This window comes from Passer domesticus, chromosome 6 (genome assembly GCF_036417665.1).
Source record: "Passer domesticus isolate bPasDom1 chromosome 6, bPasDom1.hap1, whole genome shotgun sequence".
Taxonomy (NCBI): Eukaryota; Metazoa; Chordata; class Aves; order Passeriformes; family Passeridae; genus Passer; species Passer domesticus.
The window spans coordinates 7801853-7824781 of record NC_087479.1 but is presented as its reverse complement, the minus strand read 5'-3'; the positions used below and the strand labels follow the sequence as shown (position 1 = coordinate 7824781).

At 40.3% G+C, this 22929-nt stretch overlaps 1 protein-coding gene across 3 annotated transcripts in view; it reads right to left on the bottom strand.

The window, feature by feature from the left end:
• WDHD1 (WD repeat and HMG-box DNA binding protein 1) overlaps nucleotides 1-22929 on the bottom strand; it is a 28526-nt gene that overhangs the window by 4383 nt on the left and 1214 nt on the right. For 2 of the 3 annotated variants that reach the window (XM_064423085.1, XM_064423086.1), the window contains exons 2-20: nucleotides 21888-21980; nucleotides 20824-20935; nucleotides 18744-18895; nucleotides 16688-16799; nucleotides 16113-16163; nucleotides 14918-15013; nucleotides 13424-13516; nucleotides 12411-12517; nucleotides 11319-11454; nucleotides 10971-11163; nucleotides 10612-10802; nucleotides 9821-10005; nucleotides 7704-7945; nucleotides 7061-7198; nucleotides 5976-6132; nucleotides 4226-4340; nucleotides 2775-2906; nucleotides 2084-2301; nucleotides 446-576 (exon numbers count right to left, since the gene is read on the bottom strand). In XM_064423085.1, coding sequence (XP_064279155.1) covers nucleotides 446-576; nucleotides 2084-2301; nucleotides 2775-2906; nucleotides 4226-4340; nucleotides 5976-6132; nucleotides 7061-7198; nucleotides 7704-7945; nucleotides 9821-10005; nucleotides 10612-10802; nucleotides 10971-11163; nucleotides 11319-11454; nucleotides 12411-12517; nucleotides 13424-13516; nucleotides 14918-15013; nucleotides 16113-16163; nucleotides 16688-16799; nucleotides 18744-18895; nucleotides 20824-20935; nucleotides 21888-21964 — 2638 coding nt within the window. In that variant the 5' untranslated portion in view covers nucleotides 21965-21980. The remainder of the gene's footprint in view (nucleotides 1-445; nucleotides 577-2083; nucleotides 2302-2774; nucleotides 2907-4225; nucleotides 4341-5975; nucleotides 6133-7060; nucleotides 7199-7703; nucleotides 7946-9820; nucleotides 10006-10611; nucleotides 10803-10970; nucleotides 11164-11318; nucleotides 11455-12410; nucleotides 12518-13423; nucleotides 13517-14917; nucleotides 15014-16112; nucleotides 16164-16687; nucleotides 16800-18743; nucleotides 18896-20823; nucleotides 20936-21887; nucleotides 21981-22929) is intronic. The other variant, XM_064423087.1, reaches the window with a different exon arrangement.

The window sequence follows — 22929 nt, the reverse complement described above, 5'->3', positions numbered from 1 at the left end:
CAAGCCATTCTGTGATTCCATGATTACAGTAAAATTATCAGAGAGTACAAACACTTTTACAAAACCATCTGTCACCTCTACCTAGATTTAGAGTTGTAAATTTCTTTCTTAAACCTTAAGCTTATTACTTAAAATGTGCCCAAACTACTCATCTATCAATGTACCTCCTGCAAGACTGGAGCTGAAATCAAAGTAACTGATTAGAAGGTGAGCCAGTCCTTTAGGAATAAAATCAGGCAACAGGAAAAAGTCCCCCAGGGCCCCTCTAATGGATACTGAGCACAAAGCACACAGAGCTGTGACACAGCAGATGACACACAGTGAACTTGTTTCTCTGCAGTTACTGCAGGCACAGGCTGGAATATGCAGCCACTTAATTCCTTATTAAGTCTGCAAAAGCTGTCTGGATAACTCCCAGTCTATTCAGAGAATGTATTTTTCTTACTCTCTTTATGCACTTCCAGAGTTTCTTCTGCTTCCTCACAGGCATCAGTTTCTTCATCATCTTCCACTTCTTGGTCCTGCTGAACATTCCTGCCTGGCAGCTGACCCCACTTGGTGGCAGAGCTGCTGGAACTAAAGGAAGGAATTCAGCAGAAAGGAAGTGGTCACCAAGTCAGCAGGAAAACTGAAACAACAGACAGCAAGCTCACTTACCTAATTTAGGCAATAAGAACAACAACATTTGGCATTTATGTGCATTATACCTTGATTAAACTGTGATTATTAAAGATTCATTAACCACTCCACAACTTCATTGCCAAAACATTTTGCAACAAATATAAATGCAAATATTAAAGATCTTCTCTAATCTTCATGTAAACACATATACCTCCAGTATCATCAGATTACTTTTCTGCAAACATGAATACACACATTATATTCATATATGCTGCATATATGTATTTTATATATATACACATATATAATAGGTGTGTGTGTATATATATATATAACATGGATATATAATTTCATACTGAAGGCATCAAGTTTGAATATTTAATCTGATTATTCTCTAAACTCCCAAATAGTAGGATGTACAATTCTTGCATTTTCCTCCTAAAATTTGCCAATTACCAAAATCTGTATAATATACATAAACAAAAAGCCCATTTCTTTCAACCAAAGCAATCAGTATTAGTGATTTTGATGGACTTTAACCCTCAGAGTGAAGTTGCAGACATGAGATTACAGCTTCCACACAGGATCCAGAAAAACAAGCCAGAATATTTAGAAATTAGTTTTGACTGTGCAGTTTAACACAGAAGAATAAGGAAAAGGCTACAGATAAGTTCAGGGACTTATCACTTCCTTTTGCTTAAATAAGTCCCAAACTTCATACATAAAATTGCTATAGGGAGACATTGCTTTCAACAATATGACATAAATGAATATAAATATATATAATTACTATTATAAATTTAAATATATTGAAAAGTAATCCCATGACAATTTTAAAAAACCTACCAAAACAGACACACACCTTTTGCCTCATCATGTTACACAAAGCAGATGCAGGAAGGAGAGGAAAGATTGATAGCACAAAGAGAAAAAGAATGCAAAGCCAACCTGTAATATGTTCCATCGTTTTGAAGAGCTGGGATTAGTTAGGAGGGAATAAGACTAAATAAAATAAACTGAGATGGGATATTGAAAGAAAGGGATGGGTGGAGAAAGATAGGATTTTAAGACAGGTGTGGAATGAATCGAGATTGAGAGACTGAGACGAAGAGGGAAAAAAAATAGGTGGGATTCAACCAAAGGTAGGGAAATGTGGGAAGAAAAAATTCTAGTTAGAGCAACTTAGCATTGAGCCTGCTTTGGCTCTGAGGCTGCTGGACACAGGCACACAGGAAGTGAGGAGAGGAGATATTTCCCTCTGTGCTGGTATCCTGGGACTAATGAGTCCTCACGAATCACCACCAAGGATGTGGCATTTCAAAGTATCATTGCCAAGCAGAGCAACTCGAGCTGTCACTTCACCCACAAATTCCCTGCAAACTGTGGGCCACAGAAGTGCATCAAAACCTCACCAGAGCAGCAAAAACCATCCCAGTTTTTTAGCCACAGAAATTCGCCTTACCCAGCACTCGAGTGCTTTCGGAAATCCTCTTCCTCCTCCTCATCTTCCTGTGCTGCTGCCAGCTCTGAGGCTTTTTCCATAGCCACCTCACTGAGGAGCTGGGCCAGGTTGAGCCTGCGGGAGCGGGAGGCGTATTTGATGGCCAAATTGAGCACGTTGTGGGTCATGAGGTCAGCGAGCTCCACGCAGCGGGACTCGCGCTCCAGCTTATAGGAAAGCTGCAAGAGAAGGAGCCTGGGGAGTCACACACCTCAGTTCCACAGCTCCCTCAAGACCCCAGGAGTAGCATATCATGGTCTTGGTGGAGTGAATGAATAATGATAAGACATCAACAATCATGAGCTACAGATCAAAGAAAAGCTTTGTTATTTCCTTCTTCCCCCACACTTCACACTGTAGCCCACTTTTACCTGAGTCTGAACTAGCTGGATTGCCAATCACTAGCCAGACTCCTAATAAGAGGAATCACATCAGCATTTACATCAGATGCCATCTACAAATAAATTATAGAATCATAAAATGGTTTGGGATGAAAGGGAACTTAAAGCTCATCTCATTCCACCCCCTTGCCATGAGCAGGGACACCTTCCACTGTCCCAGGTTGCTCCAAGCCCTGTCCAACCTGGCCCTTTGCACCTGCAGTCCCAGGGATAAATCTTAGGGATTCTTTCTATTATGTATTTGTACTTACAGCAAACAGCTTCATAAGGAGTTCCTGTTGTTCTTTCACTGCCTGATTTTTAGCATTTTCATCAAACTCGTATCCATTTTTTGACAAGTAATCCATGTAGCTGTGAAATAAAACAGAACGCCAGTACTGCTCCTGAAAAACAGGGGGAAAGACAAGTGTTGGAATTCAGAGGGGAAAAACAGTCCATAACATAATACATAATAATTTACAATGTATTTTATCCACTTATTCCTAAACATTCCTTTCCTCTGATAATGAGGATGAGGGGCAGACAATTCTCCTTCACGTCAATGCCTACCAAGGAAAAGATGGATAACAACCACACTTACACAAACTGATCCAAACAGTTGCCATGTATTTTGAATTCCATTTACATGACAGGCTTGCAGCAGGATGAAACCTACATGTTCACCAATATACTATCAGGATAGACAGCTCTAGAACAAGTGATTTTATCTGCTGTCCCACAGCAAACTGGAAGTGCTCCAGAATAACTCAGCAAACTTAGGAGTTTACCTGAGAGACACATAAACAGAAACTATAATGCAAGTATGGCTGTTAGACCAGGCTAGCCTTGTTCAAAATGATTATAAACTTTTCAAAACCAGTATGTTTTCATCAGATGTATTAGAATAACTTTTCTTTACCTACACATATTCCCTCAAGCCAAATCAACAGTTCCTGGCATTCTCATCCCATTATTTTGGGTAGAAAGAGGAATGGCAAAGTATCAGACAAAGAACAAAACACTTAACCAAATGAAGAAGAATTCATTAAAAATGTCAGGGTGTTTACTATTGACACTTTTTATCTACACTTCTATCAAAGAGAATAAATTTCAAATAGCATTAAACTGTTCGAAGGCTGAGGTTAGAAATGTATGTTCATTTCTCTTTTGTGCATTACAGCTGAGCATTACAAGTTTGAAATACTTAAACCAATAGAAATTGAAGAATAAAGACAGTTCTTTTTCTAAAAGTTGTCCACAGGCACATCTTGCTTCAAACAGACTCTAAATAAGCCAAGACAGAAGACCTGTGTTTTCAGTGATTATGAATTTGGATACTTAACAAAATTTCTGAAAGACATCTAAAATAGTAAAACCCAGACATATTCAAGGGCATCTTGACTGGGATCCCCAAATCTGGTATCACAACCCACTAAAAAAAACAAGAGCGAGAAAGACTTCAGCAGTCAGAAACAGATCATGTGTAAATACCACTTTGCATCAGCTCTGCCAGTTTTATTTTGTGCTCTTCTAGGAACAGGTGTGAACCAAACCAGAGAGGCTCCACAAAACACTGAACCCAAATAACCCCTTTGGCCACATGTTTTCCTCAGGATTTGCACTGTTCCTCTTTCACAGCACAGGGGATTTATAGGAGTCTTGTGTCATCCCCACTCCAGGGACACCTGAGCCCCCCAGCTGTGGACTCCACACCATTCCATACCTCCATCTGTCCCTTCTCTGTTTCAACCTGACAATAAGGCAGTTTAAAAGGCAGGATTGCTACAGCAGGTCGTGGCAGGGTGGGAGGGAAGCGGGCTCCTTTGCAAGGGATACACCTGTGCACAGAAACAAAACATCACCAGATGTTCCACATCCAAGCCAGGTCTCCTAAGCAGCAAGATTAAGAGGATTTGTCCTTTGGAAAGTAGCAATTAAACAACTGGCTAAAATACAGCAATGTGTAAGATTGCATGATAAAGGGTTATCTTTATATGGCAAGCAAGAAAAGAGTTCAAAACCAGCAAGGCACATGCAGCTCTTGTTCACACTTTAAACTCCAAATGTGGCACGTAATACACTCTGATCTTGATGTCACAGAATGTTTGTTTTAACAGCTGTTACAAAAAGTAAATGCAATATATTAAAATCAGAAACCATTGAACAACTGAAGGCACAGACTTATTGCTTCATTATATTTAAAGGAGTAATTTCTGGTAACAATCACTTAAGCAAACCATTGACTGGGGAAGAGCTGTGTTTCCTGCAGCACCAATGCAGCACTGACAAAAACATGTGGGTTTCTAAGCTGCTGTTTTAGAGACTTGGAAAAAAAGAACAGGAAGCATCAGTGTTCTGGCTATCTCTTAATTAAGGCATGTGCTGTTTCTCCAACAACCCTCCCCCTTCCTTATCTTCATTATGCTGCTGGCTTTGAGTAAAATGTGCTTAACAATTCAGAGAGCAGCATTCTCCCTCTTGGAGTACAAGGAAAAACTCAGGATGAGAGACTCACAGTTGACCATCTTATCAATGTGATGTGATCTGCACATTTTTGGTGAATTTTCTGGAGGCCAACATAAGGATTTGGAGGGAAAAACAGACAGGGAAGTGACATTTTAACAGAGGTATCAAATTATTACCCTTATTCCAAAAAAGCAGAGTATTATGAAGAATGCCACATAAGTTTAAATAAAATTCAGTCTCCCACCAAACTCTACAATTGTCTGTAATTAGTAAAGTAAAAGAGTCTAAATTTCAGTAAAATATGTGAGCTGATGGATTCTGCCCTGGTAGGAAAAGGACACAGACCACTGAATAAAAACTGCTACAAATAAAGCTTAGCAACAAAATGTCCACCATGCATGTCACACTAAAGACAAACAGTTACTTAGACACACCAATATAACATTTTATAAAGAAATGGTTAGCTTTTAGCTGAGCATTTTACATACAAAATGGTTCTTCAAGGCCACAGTCTAAATATTAATGAAATAACAGCTCTGATTTATCTGTGTCTGATGATGCAGATGAGTTACTGGATTGAATTATTTTCTAAGTCAAAAAAGGGGAAAACAAATGGGGAGAAAAAAATATAGCAAAAACCCCAAAAACTTGGAAAAAAAAAGAAAAAACAACCAAAGCCATCAAAAGCAGAAGTCGATTTCTAACAGCCACCATAACTTCAGAAAGTTTCTCTAGCAAAATGCAGTTTTATGAATGTGTCAATAAAGTACACACACACCTCTGAGCCAATTAATCAGTCACAAATTAGAAAACTCTAATGAGTTACTCCAAGCCAGTTTAATAAAGAATCCTCCATGCAGAATTCCATCTGGGGAGTTACCATTTGCTGTGCATATTTACCAGGCACCTGTTTCAGCACCAGCTGAAGTTTGCAGTTTTGTAAAAAGAGATTGAAAAGGATTCTCTAGGACTGAAAACCAAGACAAACAAAGCACGAATTATCTGACCTGAGCTGCTGGGGCTTTTCATGGATGCCAACGACCCAATAATGATCATATTTCCCTTTGCAATGCTCTCTGGTGTTGCACACTGGAATCCAAGTGTTGCCAAACCCTCGGTTCAGCATCCTCACGGCTCCCTCAGAATCCACATAACAAGGGGTACCTGTTTGTTACAAATGAGAGCATTTCCTCTGGCAGGCAGCAAATTACAGCCCAGCAAGGTGGGAGTGGTGGGTACAGCTGGGAAATGATGGTTTACATTATTTGAGACAGACATCCTCTCTCCCAAACACGGCAGAAATCAGCTTGGAAAAGGCAGTTTCCTTGGAGAGATGCGCCACCTTCTGTCAGCCAGCACCACTGCTGGTCAACTGACAAGTTCAAAATTAAAACATTTTATGGAGAAATCGAATTTATACTGCTTGGGCAGATTCCCAAAGGAAATCAGCTATTATACAATTAATTTTTATGTTTATTATAAAAGGTCCACCCAAGCTACTAATTTTAGGGGGTTGGGGTGCTCTTATGGTGTATTAACAGAGTTTATTTCTTTTGGCTGAGCAGGAAAAGCAATCAGGAGAACAAGTTCTGATAACATTTGAATGGGAAAATATTAAAGATTTCTGAAAAATATATTGAAAGAATAGAAAAACAGAATTTTGTTTATTGTCGAGGAGGAAGAAAAAGTCCAAGTCCCAAGATCTACATTATTGAAAGGGCATTAATTAGCCAAACTTCTCCATACAATAGCAGGATGGTTTGGGTTGGAAAGGATGTTAAAAACCATCTTGTTCCACCCCCTGCCATGGGCAGGGACACCTTCCACTATCCCAAGCTGCTCCAAGCCCTGTCCAACCTGGCCTTGGACACTTCCAGGGATCCAGGGGCAGCCAGAGCTTATTTGGGTACCCTGTGCCAGGGCCTGCCCACCCTCACAGGGAAGAATTCCTTCCCAATATCCCACCTAACCCTGCCCTCTGGCAGTCTGAAGCCATTCTTCCTTGTCTTGTCCAAAGTCCCTCTCCAGCTTTCCTGCAATCCCCCCAGCAGTGTCAGCATTTCCCATCACCTCTCATGCAGGTGTTTCATACCTTCTGCAGAGAATCCAAGCCACACCAAATAGGATTTCCTTGTCAGAGAAAGAGGATCTCCATGCACAATTTGTCTTTTCTTCCTTCCTAGCTCCATCAGCTGTACCCCAAGGCACTGGTCCCCATCAAACCCAGTACCTAGGAAGAAGTTGTTCAGTGATTGTGTTAGAAAACAGAAGAATTGGCTAAATTAGTTTTGAATCAAAAATTAATTCTAATGCAGTGTTACCCATGGATACCACTGTCAGACACACAACTATTTGATATTTTGGACAGACGAGATGTGCATAACAACAACTTCCTTAATTTCCTGTAGTAATTCCTTCTGTCACATCTGAAACCCAAATTTAATTTATTAATTTTAGTGTTGTAAAATTCTCCCCTTCCCCACAGTTTAATCTCAGCATCCCAATACCAAACACAGGCTCTGCTGTCAGAAGTCACAGGTCTGTGGGTTGTGATGGATGTGCTTGTAAAAGCATCACCCAGAAGAGGAAAAGGACAAACACCATGAGGAAAAGAAGAAGAAAACACTGGTGATTACAAACAAATTAATTAGTGTGTGAAGCCAGTGAGAGGTGAAGATTGAAAACAATCCCAGTTCAAAAAAAAAAAAAAAAAAAACCAAAAGGGAGAAAACTACCTCTGTGATAAACAACCATCAGCTGCTCTCCATGTCCTGCCATGGACACCACTGGGCCTGGGAGACTGAAGATCTCCTTCTGGACTCCTCCCACTGTGAACACACGGACCAGCAGGGCACTGGTGGCACAGGCAGCCCAGCCCTGACCCAGACAGATGGCCTCAATCTCCTCCTCCTTGGGCATATCCACAGTCCACTCCTTGTTGGCATCCCAGGAGCCAAAATGGATGCAGTGGAGCTTGCTAAGGCAGAGACAAAGAACCAACAAACATCTCAACATGAAGTAAATACAATATCTGAAAATACACCAGTATAATAATTTTTTTTCTGAGATCTCTGATGGAACTACAGGTGGCACTGCAAATTTGAAGTGGTCATTTGCAAAGGTGTTGCTCTTATTATTCAAAAACTGAAGAGCCAGCTTGACCCCCAGCACTGTAGATTTAAAGTCTCTAAAGCCTGAAGCAGAGAGAGTCAAAAGGTCTGAGGGGAGATTTTTTAGATGGAAGCAGGTAATGGTCCTCCTTGGCACCCTGAATGTCAGCCCTCATTAGAAGTCAGTCATACTAGGTATCTTTCAAAGGGGAAAAATATTAGAAACTTCAGTTCTTAATAATTGAAAACTGCCTATGACCAATCCACAGACATTGTGCCTTTTGAGAGGTTACCCATTTCCACTGAGGAAAACACTGACACTTTCAAAATCAGTCAACCAATATATAACAAATAATACTTTTAAAGGATGCTTTTCAACTTACCACAAGGCTGTATGTGTGAAAATAAGAAGAAAGCTCTTTCTTCAAGATATTTCCACATAAACCAACAACAAAATACTGTTGAAACTGTTCTTAAATGCAAGAATAGAGTTTAGCTGGCCCAGCTGCTTAAACCTTTCTATGGTTTTCATAAACTTGTCTTCTCCACACTTGAAATTCTTTTGGGTGTCTCCAAACATCTCCTTAGCAACAGTGTGAAAAGAAATAGCTGAACTCTTATGACCAATCTTTGATCTGAGCAGACTGAAAAACTGTTGTTCATGATTACAATTTCCTTTGAGTCTGCATTGTGTAAAGTTTCCAGTATACATACATTTGAAAAAGGAATTAAGAAGAAATTCTTAAGAAACAAATTACATTTTTCAATACTCTTGAAGTCTTCAAGTAGGTGGAAGCTAAAATCCTCCTTGAGAGTGATCCCATTGTCTCAGGTTTAGCTGGGTGTGTATTCTATTCCCATCTGTCAGAGCTGGGGCAGTTCTCTCTGTCCATGGGGCAGTTTTCTTTATCTCTCCCACAGCCAATCCTCCCTCCAGGAGATCTCTGCTGTCCATGGCCAGGGAGTGTCCCTGCATGGCTGATCAAATTCCAGCATCCCATGGGGAGATGCTCCGCCCAGGGCAGGAGCCAAGCATTCCTACCTGGATACAATCTGAGCCTGGAACAGCACAGCAGCCTTTGCCCCCTGCATTCCCAGAGGAGCAGCTGTCTGCTGCCCTGAATTCCCAGAGGAGCAGCTTTCTCCTGCCCTGCATTCCCAGAGGAAGAGCAGGCCCATCTCCAGCAGCCCTGGAGCTCCAGAGGAAAACCCCACCTTGTGCAGGATCCCTGCTCCAGCAGAAGCACAGCTGGCACTGCAGGAGGGCTGAGCCCCCATGGGATGGGACTGTGCCACCACCCTGACCCACAGGGGGACAGGTCCTGTTCTGACTCAGTGTATTTTTGGTTTGTTTTTTTTTTTTTGTTTGTTTGTTTGGTTGGTTTTTTTTTGTTTTTTTTTTTTGTTTGCTTGTTTGTACTATTGCATTTGTATTTTTAGTTTTCCTATTAAAGAACTGTTATTCCTATTCCCATATCTTCGCCTGAAAGCCTTTTGATTTCAAAATTGCAATAATTCTGAGGGAGGGAGGTTGCATTTTCCATTTCAAGGAAGGCTCCTGCCTTCCTTAGCAGACACCTGTCTTTTCAAACCAAGACACCCATAAATAAAAAGCACGATCAAAACCCAAAAATCAGAATCTGTCAGAATCGACAGAAGCCGATAGCAAAAGCCGAAATATTTGAAGCAAGTTAAAAGCACCTCCCTGTTATGGGGTTTTGCAGAGCAAGGCCATGACTTACCTTGCAAGCTCCTCTGTGCTCTCACAGGCCAGCAGGATGGCTTCAGTGGAGAGGTCAGCCATGGTGTGGCCCAGGGAGTTGGGGAGGTGAGTGGCGTGGTGCACGGAGGTGTCGTGGAACTCGATGTCTATGGCGTTGTCCTGCTCGTCGTTGTAGCAGCGAATGATTCCGACCGAATTCCACACCTGGCAGAAGGAACCACACACCCAAAGAAACCCATCAAGGCAAGTGTCCTAAATCCATCAGATATGCTGCCCTAAACCAGCCTGCTGTAGTTATTTCATCTGGAACCAGAGTGGGTGGCAGGCTGGAGAAAGATTGGAGACCTGAGTAATCAGGATTTGTGGTTCAAACAGCTGAATTAGGCAGAAAGTAGTTTCACTTTCACTGCTCAGCCATCTTTCTCCTTCCTAAATTAAGTGTAAAAGAACTTTACAGTGAATGTTTAACATACAAGTCTTAACAGCACAAAATTATCCACAGTTCTGACATAGAAAGGAATTTTTAAATGCATTTGCTAGAATTGAGTAGCACGGGTACAAACTGCATAGCTTGATTTTGTCTTAAAGCAAAGTATTTATTTCCAAAGCAACTGAAATGTAAACCAAAACATTATGGAATCCTTGCATGAAAATAAAGCTACCTTCCATTATTTAGCTTCACACTGTAAAGTATTAAAAAATTATTTGACTAGATTAAAACATGACATGAAATGGACAATATTAAATACAAAACTAATATTTTAAATCTAAATAACCAGCTTCCAAATCTAAATAACCACACAGATTTACCATGAATCGATGCATCAGATGCACAGGAGTGGAGCCAGACTGGAAGGGCTTTTGCCTGGGGGTTGGCATTGGCCCATCATAGAAAGGCTGTTGTGTAGATGATGGTGGCAAAGCTGAAAAGCCACCAGTCTGATCATCACCATCATCTTCCTTCTCAAGAAGACCAGAACTAGCTTTTATCAACCCAATATCTAGAAGAAAAAAAAAAAATCTCACACACAGTATTATGACAGAATATAGGTTAAAAAATTTCAAACAGTCAAGATTTCTCTGGAAAAACAAAGCAGAATATATCTGAATAGAGGATGCTAAAAGATCATCCCAGTAAAAGAGCTCTGGAAAACCAGTTCATTGTGTACCTAGTGAGTTATCATCATCATCATCAATTACTGCCCGTCTCCCGTGGCCTGGGGGTTGCATAAGGTCATCAGCATCATCCTCATTCTCTCCAGTTTTTGGGGAAGAAGGTGGTTCAATCACATCCCCACTTAAATAATCATCATCATCTCCATCAAACAGATCATTGTAGTCCTTGGCCACTGCACTGGCAACCTACAACCAGATTATCCGTCAGTATAGAACTTCCTCTGGACATGGAACTCAAGAAATAAATTAACACACAAGAGGGAACTTGCAAAGCACAAAACAGAGTGCTCCACATAACCTAAATAATGAATTTCATTCAAGAAGTCATTGGTACTGAACACCTTGTCATTGGGCTTCTCCACATCACCAATATTTTCCAACAGCCCCAGATTTCCTTCATTGTCTGTGTAAGCAATTTGTTTATGTTTAGGGTGCCATGCCAGTCCACAAATTGAGTATTTTTTCTCATGCTTCATCCTGAAAAGAATATGAAAATAATGAATTTTAGTAAAGTCCTCAGGGCAGAACCTTCCCCTTCAAGAGTTATTGCAAAAAGTGATAATTTTTATTAGTACAAGAAAGCTATATTACACATAATAAGATAATTAATAGGCCACCTTCAGAGTAAACAGCTGCTACAAAAACAGAGCAAGTCTTCCCTTTCTACAAAGAAAATAATTTAAGCTTTAAGAATATGATTCTGATTGATTTTTAAAACAACAGCTTCCTGATACACATTTAGAACACAAAGGAACTCCTAAGCACTCATTTATTCCAGAGCCATCCAGTTATAGAAGGAATATTATTTGTTTCTCTTGAATAAACTGATAAATTAATACTCTATCTTTTCCACCCTTTATCCTTACAAAAATCATCCCATTAATTATTTACATAAGATGTAAATAATTCTTAACATAGAGATTGCAGTTACAATAATGTTTCTTACACAGAATATTCAGGTAATTCTCTTCTTCTCTACTTCATTTAATAACACCTTTGATTTTAATTGGGGGGATATTTAGGGTTTTTTAAGAGCTTTAATTAACCAAATTGCACTTGCCAGTCTGTCCTTTTTGGTTTACAGGTGAGGATGGCTGACTGACTGACCTGTGTTTCCCTCTCCCTCTAGAAAAGATGTTACTAGGATGAGAGGAAATTTTGTTTCAATCAAAGCTATCCTTTACTCAATCATCAGTTTCAAAAATAATAACAGATGTACACAAAAAGAATGATTTTGGGATTTAAACAAAATCCAAGTCCCTTCCCTAAGGTGCCTGACAGGTTAAACCAGAAAACCCTGTAAATCTCAGTTTTTCAAGAGGCAGAGTTCTACACTTTTGTGCACAAAAAAGTTTTACAGAAAAGACCATAAAATTTTATTTTGAGAAGAAGAGATGAACTTGGGGATTGATTTGTGGAACAGCACTGAATACCTCTCTATGCACTGCTGGGTTTCCACATTCCACACCACTAAATTCCCATCCACACTTCCAGCTGCCAGGAACTGCCCACAAGGAGACCAGACCACAACATTCAAGGGCTAAGGCAAAAAATAAAACAAATAATAATAAAAAGTGACCAATGCATGCACAGTATTCCTATTCTGGAGCTTAAAGCACACAGACAATCTGGAATAAAAAAAATATAAATATATAATCATCTTTAGCAGACCATATCCAGCCTTCTGCATATGGGCTGGGGTTACGTAGCTCTTTTTCTTCAAAGACTATTATAAAAACAGTTGCTTAAAAAAAACACTCTTTAAGATAGCACAGATATTTTTGTTTCAGAACATGCATCTTCTCTCATTAAACAGTGCCATGAGGCCAAACAAAACCCAATTCTAGACATGCAGAAACAAGCAGAGTGTATTTTGCAAATTCAGCACTAAACATTGCTTTATTTATTTTGAACTTCATACAGTCCCATAAATCCAAGGCTGTGTGTTCTGCATTTTAATAACACTAGAAGGTAGTTCTCTTCAACCCAAAAATTCCCAAGCACATAGTGAGGCCAAAAGAAAGAAGGTGGCACAGTCAGGTCTACTAAATTTCAGCTCAGTAAAACAGAAAGTGAACAAGTGACATCTCTGCTCCATACAGGAACAATACTCCTGACATTTTCCCTAAAAAGCTCTGTATTTAGAGCAATTTGTGAAAACAGATGTTCTTCAGCTGCAGTGGGTGAGTCACCAGCAGACTTCAGAGACCTGGTGGGTTACTATAAATGAAGGAGGGGAATCAGAGCCACTGGAGGTGTTTGACACCACTCAGCATCTCTGCCCTGAGTTCCAACAGAAAGCAAAAGGATGGGAAATTAACAGAAAATGTGAACAATCATTACCAAGAGAAGGGGGCCAGGAAGAGGTACTGTGCAGAAGACAATTTCTAGCAGAGTAACATTTAAATTACAGAGTATTTAACAAGCCCCTGGTTTCTGCACCTACCTGTGTGATGGAGGCATCTGACAGATCAAATTGACTATCCCAGCTCTCTCTTCTGAACAGTTCAACAACTTTATCTACAGGAACTGCCAGCAGCTGCTCAAAGGAAAAATATTACACCATTTAGAACAAGTTACCTGTCAAACAGAACACTCAAGCAGCACATTTTCTTCATTCAGAAGCCTCACAGATGTGACTGCCTCAGGATTTAACAGCTCTCTAACATCCCAACCATGCCAACTGAGAGAGCAAGCTGAAGTAATTTAAATTACAAGGTTCTTTAATGCTTTCCACAGGCAACAGAGCAAAACATGCCTGTTTTTACTGTAATCTTCATTTCCTTCTGGCAGAGAATTGCACCATAAGGTTATAAGTTCTAATTTATCAAAACATGACACACACACACATAGTTTTCAATGCCCTGAGCACAAGGCTTAGGTGATTCTTTACCCTCCCTCCCCAGACTCCTTTTGATCAGGTTTCAATTTCTCAATAAATCTGATTTTAATAGCTGATTCCTAAACCAGCTCATTTCATTTTCCATAAAACCATATAAATGTTACTGGCTGGTTATTTCTTTAGGATTTATCTTTGTTAGGATTCTAACAATTTGCTTTGTAAGAGAAGCAGGACAACTGCTTACATTTTGAATACATGTGTGTGTGAAGAATTAGCCTAGAAATGGAAAGTATTTGGTTTTATGCAATATGGATATTGAAACAATTTGTACTGAGGGTGACATTCACTCTTCCATGGAAAATTGAAACATAACACTGTCATAGCAGCCAGGGATTTTGAAGAATCATGGAATCACTCAGGTTGGAAAATCCCTCTAAGGTCATCAACTCCAGCCATTAACCTGACAGTGTCATCTTCACCACTAACCCACATCCCCAAGTGCCACATGGACACAGCTTTTAAATCCCTCCAGGGATGGGGACTCCACCACTGCCCTGGGCAGCTGGGCCAGGTCTGACAACCCTTTTGGTGAGGAAATTTTCCCTAATATCCAACCTAAACCTCCTCCTGATGCAAACTGAGGCCATTTCCTCTTGTCCTGATGTTTGTGACCTGGGAGAAGACACTGACCCCCCCTGGCTGCAACTTTGATCTTCAGGTGAAAAGAAAGGGAGCAACTTACTGAGGAAATACTTACTGACTAGAGCAAAATTTACTCAAGGCAGAGAAGGACAGGACTCCTTTGATGCTCTATTGTGAACAATTTGATTATTTCCCTCGTGTACAATGTTCCTTCCTCTTCAAGCACACCAAGGCTGTTTAATGCTGGTTAGGGCTGATAGCTGGACTCCTGCCAGACTCAGTCTGGAGCTTAAAGAAGGAGCCATTTCCAGCTTTTTATGTTTCCTAAAAGGGAACTTCACCCCAAATATTTTCCTTACTCCCAGGAGGTGCAATTTAGGCTTGCCCAGATTGAATTCTACCATTGGACTCAGAGGCAAAAGAAGGATTAAGATCTGATAAAAGAATGTCTCTTACCTTGCCAGTGCCAGGTTGCCAGGCAAGCCTGCAGATTGATTTAGCATTTATCACATCATTACATTTCTGCAGCAGCAGCCAGCTTTTCGTGCATGTCTGAAAACAAAATTTTAAAAAATAAGCTTTTTAGCTCAGCAAAAATCTGCTGTTTAGGACAAATTCTTAAAGGAAACAGGTGGGGGAAAAAAGCAAAAGGAAGAAATATATCTGAACTGAAACAATCTCTTTCATGAAAATACAGTAGTACATACTGCCCTAAAAATAATTTGTCAATGTAGCCCTGAAACTATTTTAATGACAATAAAACTACTTGTAACAGAAATAAGATCACAGAACATGTATTTTTAACAAAGTAGAGAACAAATGAGCCCATCTATTCTTAGGTTATAGAGAAATGTGGCCAAAAAGCATTTGTCAAACCCAGATCAACTGCAGCAAGGTGACACACCACAGCCTGAATATGGTCCCAGATGTATAAAGAATGAATGGCTGCAATCTCAAATCACAGCACAGATTCATGCATCAAACTGCCCCAACCCTGGAACATTCTCAATATAATTTCCCCAGAAGGCAGCCACTGTCAGTCTGGAACATGAGATTTCACACAACTATGCTTGTGTCTTAAAAAAGTAGCAAGCCACAAGTGTGGGGGGGATATTTTCAACTGCACTTACAGGAATAATTCCACAGGGATTCTTATTCCAGTCAGTGGCATTTAGCAAAACTAATGCCATATCCACATGCAGAACTGCCTTATTAAAGCCTTCACCTGAAATTCTCAGGTTCCTTAGAGTTCTAAGAGCAGAGGCTATATGTGTTTACTACAGTTAATAAATTGCTTATTATAATCAAAATACCTCAGCCCTGAAAGTCTGAAATGAGGAATCTGATGTCAGTTGCTATCCTCATTTTGTCCTTGGCACTCACAGTGTTGGCCAATTAGGAGAGATGAAGGGAAGGAATCAGGGATTTCACAGGCAGGAAGAACAAAACACAGCTACCCAGGCAACATTTCATAATCAGGTTTTGGAATTTCTCCCAGAAGCAGACAGAAGTATTCTGTGAAGTGTAGCTAGATTTCATCCCCAAAAGGAAAATCCTACTCCAGCAGGGTTATTTCAGTCCAGCTCTTCTTGCTGTCTGTGAAATCCTGCATTGCTTAGAAAAGATTTGAGGTGGAAAGGGCAGCCTTTACCTGATCTGCAATGTTCCAGACTCTGACAGAACCGTCACAGCTCGCCGAGGCCTCGGTGAGAGAATGAAGTAAACAAATTAATAATTAAAGACATGGAGAAATTAATGCTACAAAATTGAAAAATCCCTATAACCAATGCCACACACACAGGAAACACAGGCAGTTTTAAGAAGAAATCCTCCCTGTTTAAACCACTTTAAGATTTAAAACTTTCCAATGCTGTCATCTCGATAATTGTGCTCAGCTCCAAGCTGCTGTAATTACAAACCCTCATACTTCAAGTGAGCTATTTATTTGCAAAAGAGGCTCAAAATTAATATTACATATCTTTAGTGAGGCACCTTTTCTCCTCTAAATTAGATTCCAGAAGAACACAGACAGTAACTGATTAGTAAAGCAAAGACTGAGTTCTCCTGGGATGCAACAAGTTGTGACACTCCATCACCAGCAAGGTCAGATGAAATGAAATTGTCTCATCTGCCCAGTCACTGGTTGGTTTTTTTTTTGGTAATTTTTTTTTTCCAAGGAAAATGAGATTTAAAGCAGAAAGAAAATAAGAAATGGGTTTTTTTTACCAGGTAAACATCCTTGGGGTCAAAAGAAAGGCTTAAAACAGGAGCATCATGTCCTCGGAATGTTTTCTGCTTGCTGCTATCAGTCACCTCCACAACTTTGATCATAAAGTCACTGCAGATGACAATGACAGAAAATTGTTAACATTGCCATTAACAATGACAAACTATGTTTTTATGGCAATAGAAATTAGGCATTAAATATCTTTTGGGGAAGTTACAGCTCTCAACACTATATGATGTAATGGAAAATGAGAATCTTCAGGCTTGTTATAATAGGAGTCAGGCCAGACTGGTTTTAACAGAAAATTATTTTTGTTCATGTCAAAATTTATAAAATATGGTTGTTTGTGAAGATATTATGCACACACAGACCATATATCTCTTCAAAATATTCTACATGACCTAATAAAAATCTCTGCTCAGATACCAGAGAACTGATGGCTTAACAAGAACTATCTACTGAGTGTGACCAATATTCATTAGTACAATTATTTGGCCAAGTGGCTTTTTAAAAAAGATGGTGCAAGTAGTTTATTTTGTGTGACTTTTTAACAGGATTTTTAAGACTATTTAGTGCATCAGATACAACGAGAGGATTTTAGTAATTTCATTCCTTCTTCCAAAACTGCAGCCAATGCTGCAGTTTAACTCAAAATATCAATCCTAACTCCTAAGACAAAAAGCTCCTGTGATAAACTTCGAGTACTGCTCCCTTTGAAACCTCATTGCAATACCCTCAGAAATTTCATTTTAGGATCTAATTCTATAGGGTTAACCATTACTTTTAACCTCCTTCAAGTAATTCATGCTAACTTTGGCAGCCAGTTGGATGTTAAATTCATATACAACTGAAGTTTGAAGATTTCATATGAAAATGGAGAAATCTGGGACAAATAAAAGCAATTCTTCTCAGCTGCACTCCTTCACTTCATGGCTTTCACCATTCTCCTTTAGTATGACACAGAGACCTCACTGAGGGGTGGCCTGACAGTCTTGTGAGCTCTTTTTCCTAAAAATGTGGGAGCCCCAGCCAGGCTGCAGGAGTTCTGGGGGGTTATAAAAGTTTTAGAAACAGCAAAGAGTTTGCTGTCTGCCTAATCTCTCTAATCAAAGCTGGATCCTGGGGCAGAGCTGTTCTCTGAGAAACAAGCACTAGCAGAGGGCCCAAAGCCATGATCCCTGTCAGATCTGGGGATTACAGTGGTTACTGCCCAGCCTCCGAGTTTTGGTGGAGCTGCTGCCAGAGTTCACAGTCCAGCACGTTCATCCAAAATGCTTTTCTGGTTCAATTCACACTTAGAGGAGTCAGGAAGCAGATCTCTGCCATCTCCCCCGTGGAGCAAAATTCCAGAAGAGTGGCAGACAGTTTGAATTAGCTATGACTGCCCAAAGAGTTCCCCAAATCCAATTAAGAATCACCTGAGCCTTAAATACACAAAAAAATCCTCAAAAATCCATTGCCTGCTGGCTATTTTGCCTCCTCTGTTAAAGGACTAGAGTATATGCTGCAAAAGCACATATGCTGCCCTAAGAAAAGAACTAAACTACATATTAAATTCCCCTCAGGCAAGTCTTGAAAGTGTCATCTGTTATCATTTGGCAGATCAGTGATGCTTATGCCAGAGAATGACTCAAAGCTCTCACACAAATCAGAACCAATCTAACTTTTAGATGTGCACATTCATCTGCAGCTCCATGATCCTGAGCAGTTGGGACATCATCCTCAGCTCCCAGTGACAAAATCCTTGATGAGAGGAGGCATCCAGAAGGGTGAACACTTGTGCTTCAACTGAGAGCTGAAAAACACTCAAGAGAGTGTTTTCAGAAAGAAATTGTTTCACAACACCAGACTTCTACATAAAACTACTTGGTGGATCAAGTATCTCCCAGAGCATTGTTTCCTAAACTCCCCTTCATTCCTTTCTTCCCCTCCATGCCCTCGAAGGCATTTTCCAGCCCTCAGAGGTTTGTGGGTTCGTGACCTCGCTGGTAACAACCAGCCTGCGAGGGAGTTTCCAGATTCTGAAGGGCAGCAGTGCTTTTCCTCACTCATTACCTGGATCCTGCAGCAACTTTGGTGCCATCAGGACTGAAGGTGACATGGTTGACAGGCATGGTGAAACGAGTGAGGATCCCATCTGGAGCTCCCTCAGGAAATGTGTGGATTTGGACAGTGTTGTTGGAGACTGCCGTGATCAGCTTTCCATTCTGACAACAAAATCAGCCACAAAATCTATCAGTTAAAAGATATTTATGCCACAGAGACAAAAATCCTGCTCTGATGCCCCAAATATTTTGGCAGATTAACTTCATTCATTCCAAAAAGATCTGATAGTAAAAGTAGTACAGAAAATACTCTTTAACTTATATTTTTTCCACCCAAAAATACAGACAAGCAAAGTAACTTTAATAATTTATCACTTTAACCAAAGTAACTTGCATGCTATTTAGATCTGCTGCAGCATCAGGAGAGGGCACCCTTGGACTGGAATTCTCAGTTAAATGCCATCAGGGAAAGATGAGTAGTTCATGAACTATATCTCACTTCTTTGCAGAAAACAGAAGGCAGATGTTTACTAAAAATTAATCCAAATTTTTAAAGGTGCAAAACAAAAGAAATAATTATCCTATTCTTGGAAAATAATACCTCTTTGAGTGACAATACTATTCCTCAGTTGTACACAGCAGTAAAACTTTAAAATAAAGAAATGTCTTATTTTCTTCTTTATTGTATGTATGTTTTGGGGGGGAGGCAGGATTGTGGTTGGGGTTTTTGTTAAGGTGTATAAAATGACAGTAAAAATCCTGAAGGTAAAGGAAGCAGCAGTCAGTAGCGAATAACCTAAAAAAAATAAGAGACTAGATTTATCACCTAGATTACATCAACATCTCAGAACAGTCCCTCATGGCATTTCATTAATGAAAGGTAATTTTTGAAAAAGGATTGCCTGACATTTAAGTCTCCCACTGCTTAAAAATAACACATCCCTCAAAACTAGGAGCACCTTTTTCAATTTTTCCCAGGATTTTTCCTCATCTATTCTTTAATAGCTTTAGCAATTTCTGGCTCAGCCACTGATTTGCTAAGAGAATCCATTCAAGTCACCTCACTTGGTTTGTGAAACAATAATTAATGTGATGGAAATCTACAGCAAAATACCCTAAAAATCAATTATGAAAATAGACTTTACTGGTATTGAGGAATAGACACATGATGTATGTTAAAAAGGACATAAGAAAGAGGATTCAATTAAGGCACTAATTCTGAATACGATTTCAAATGATAATTTTTACAATGCAATACAAATATGTTAATACTCATTTATTTCCTTTTTCATACTGCTCTACAAAATCACAAGTATTTGAAAAACAATTAAATTTCTCCTTATCATTGCCAGGTTAAATACACAATATTTAGAAGTGATGTAGGCTTCTGGAAGTCTTCTCTTCTAAAATGACCACAAAGACAATATTTTAGACTCACTATGATTAATGTAATATTAAAAAGAATGGACATGAAGGAAATAATGTGACAATTCTCAAGCCAAATACATGAACATGCATAGTAAAAATAATTATTTTCTATTACATAATTATATTCAGGGACACTGGGTCAGAGGCATCTTTAGGCCAAACAACATTTTTGAGAGTGAAATGTCAACCAATTATTTAAAAAAAAGTGTTACCAAACCATTACTCACTTTGTGAAAGCAAGTTTTGATTAATACAGATTATAATTCCTTGGACTTTAACACAGGCCCCACATAAAACAACCTCTTGGCTTTCTTCCTAATACTTGATCACATCCTATGCTGGGAAAATTCTTGCAACTCACACGGTGAGAAAACACTGAAACAGCCTAAAAAGTTCACTGCATAATTAGCTTAATCTGCTGGGTTTCTTTCTCAGAATGGAGATCAAAGTCAGAAATTAATATAACTGAACGTGAAGGAAGAGGAGGGAAAAAAGCATTACACAAGTTTAGTGTAAGTTATAATTCCTCTACAGCTGTGTCTGGGGTAGAATGAATTGTCAGAGGTAATTCCTGTTTATTGTTACCCACAGAGGCAGCATCCCTGAGCTGGCAGATCTGCAGGAAGATCCACAACTGTGAGGAGCTGTGTTAACAACCCTACCTTTAGAGCACATGAGTAGGCCTTTTCTCCCACATTAATGGACTTTGGATCATCATCATCCAGGTTTTCCCAGATCCTAACATCTCCATCACTGCCAGAAGTCACAATACAGCTGTGGAAAGAGACAGGATTTGTTAACATCCAGGAATCTGAATCCTTTTTGAAGCATCTGGTTGGAATGCCAAACAAGGCTTTTTGTTGGTTTCAAGGGATTGTTAGCAGACCATCTCCTATGAACTGTTTTTGCAATGATAATGAACTTAAGAAAGGACTAAAATAATATGGACCTTAACCATAACCAGTATATAAGGTGGATCCTCTGAGTTTGTTTTGAGAGGACTTGGGGATTTTTTAGTTTACTTTTTAGTCTATAAAAAGCTAATACTAAATATATAGTTTGTATTTATACATTTAAGAACTAGCACAAGGAAGAGATGAAAATACAGCAATCCCAATATTGCATTCCTTCAACTATATTTTTAATTTCTTAGTGCATACATAAACGTATTTACTCCCACACTACACTGATTTCTGCTAAAATCTATGAGGTCACTCTCATAAAATGTGAATATAGAGTTGATATATATATATAATTCTTACTATATATATATACATGGGGATATATATATGCTTACATTTAAGTTATAAATAAATCATTTCTAAACTCAGAGCACCTAAATATGTCACACAGTCAGTCCTCAGCACAGGCAAAACCCAAAGGATTTCTTAGACCATGCCAGGCCATAAATGCATCCCAGTACCTCACACAGCAGTGGCTGACAGAGAAACTTACAGAATCATTCAGATTGAAAAAGCCCCCCAAGATCGAGTCCAACCTCTCCCACAGCACTGCTGAGGCCACCACCCATCCCTGTCCCCAAGTGCCACACCCACACAGCTTTTGAATCCCCCCAGGGCTGGGGACTCCACCACTGCCCCGGGCAGCTGTGCCAGTGGCTGATTGCTCTTTTAGAGAGGAAGTTTTTCCTAATATCAAACTGCTGGGAAAGCATCAGACAGGAACAAGCCCACTCCTCTCCTGGCTCTGGGAACGGGGCTGTTACCTGCCAGTGTCATTGAAGCAGACATCGGTGTGTCCCTCGGTGTGCCCGTACCGCATCGGCTTCTGCTTTGATGGCATCCTTGCTCCCACCTGTCTGCTCATGGAGAGGAAAAAAGGAGAAATGGCATCAGTTAAAAGGAAACACTTCAGGAAGAGCATCAGATGGGGGGACAAGGCGAGAGCTGCTGGGACACCCACCCATTCAACCACCTGAGGGGATGGGGACATGGGCTGGGGACACACCAAGGGGATGGGGACACAGGATGGGAGATGAGGACACTGTGGGGATGAGGACATGTCATGGTTTGACCCTCGCACAGTGCCAGACAGGGCCCCCATGAAAGGGTATACTTCCAAAATGGTTGCTGTGAGATGTGACCCAGGAACAGAACAAAGCAGGCTCCCATTCAGGGATGGAGGGAAAAACACAACACTTTATTCATTACAAATCTAGAAAGGAACACATACAAAGCTAAGAATGAAAACCTTCCAAATACATTCCTCCTCCCCCCTCCCTTTTCTCCACAGATTCACCACCCCTCAAATAATCAACCCTCAAATCCATCAGGGAGAGAGAAGTCCTCCCTTGCATCACAGGCTTCCCCCAGAAGCACAATTGAAACCTCCTGTGCTTCCGTGTCACCCATGGCCCCACCCAGAGAACATCGGCCCTCGTGACTTCTCCCCCCCCATGTCCAGTGCTCTCACCACTGGACACAGGCCAGGACTGCTTTTAGGGCTCCCCGTTTAAAGATGCTCCACCCAGTTCCAAAAGCAGCAGTCTCTCAACTTCAGGACACCAGTCCCCCCCAAATTTCAGCCCCTGGGGCCAAGGGGCCTCATGAACAGAGATTTTCCTCCCCACGGAGACAGAGGGCATCCCACACCCCCTTCAGCCGTCTCTGTTCATGCCGCTGCTTCACTCTTGACTCCCGGGTGTTGCCTCCCCCTAAATACAGTCTCTGGGTCACAGGGAAAAAACACGGGTCTCTTCATGGCTATACAAGAAAGAGTCCAGCCCAAGGCCACTCCATCATCTCTTC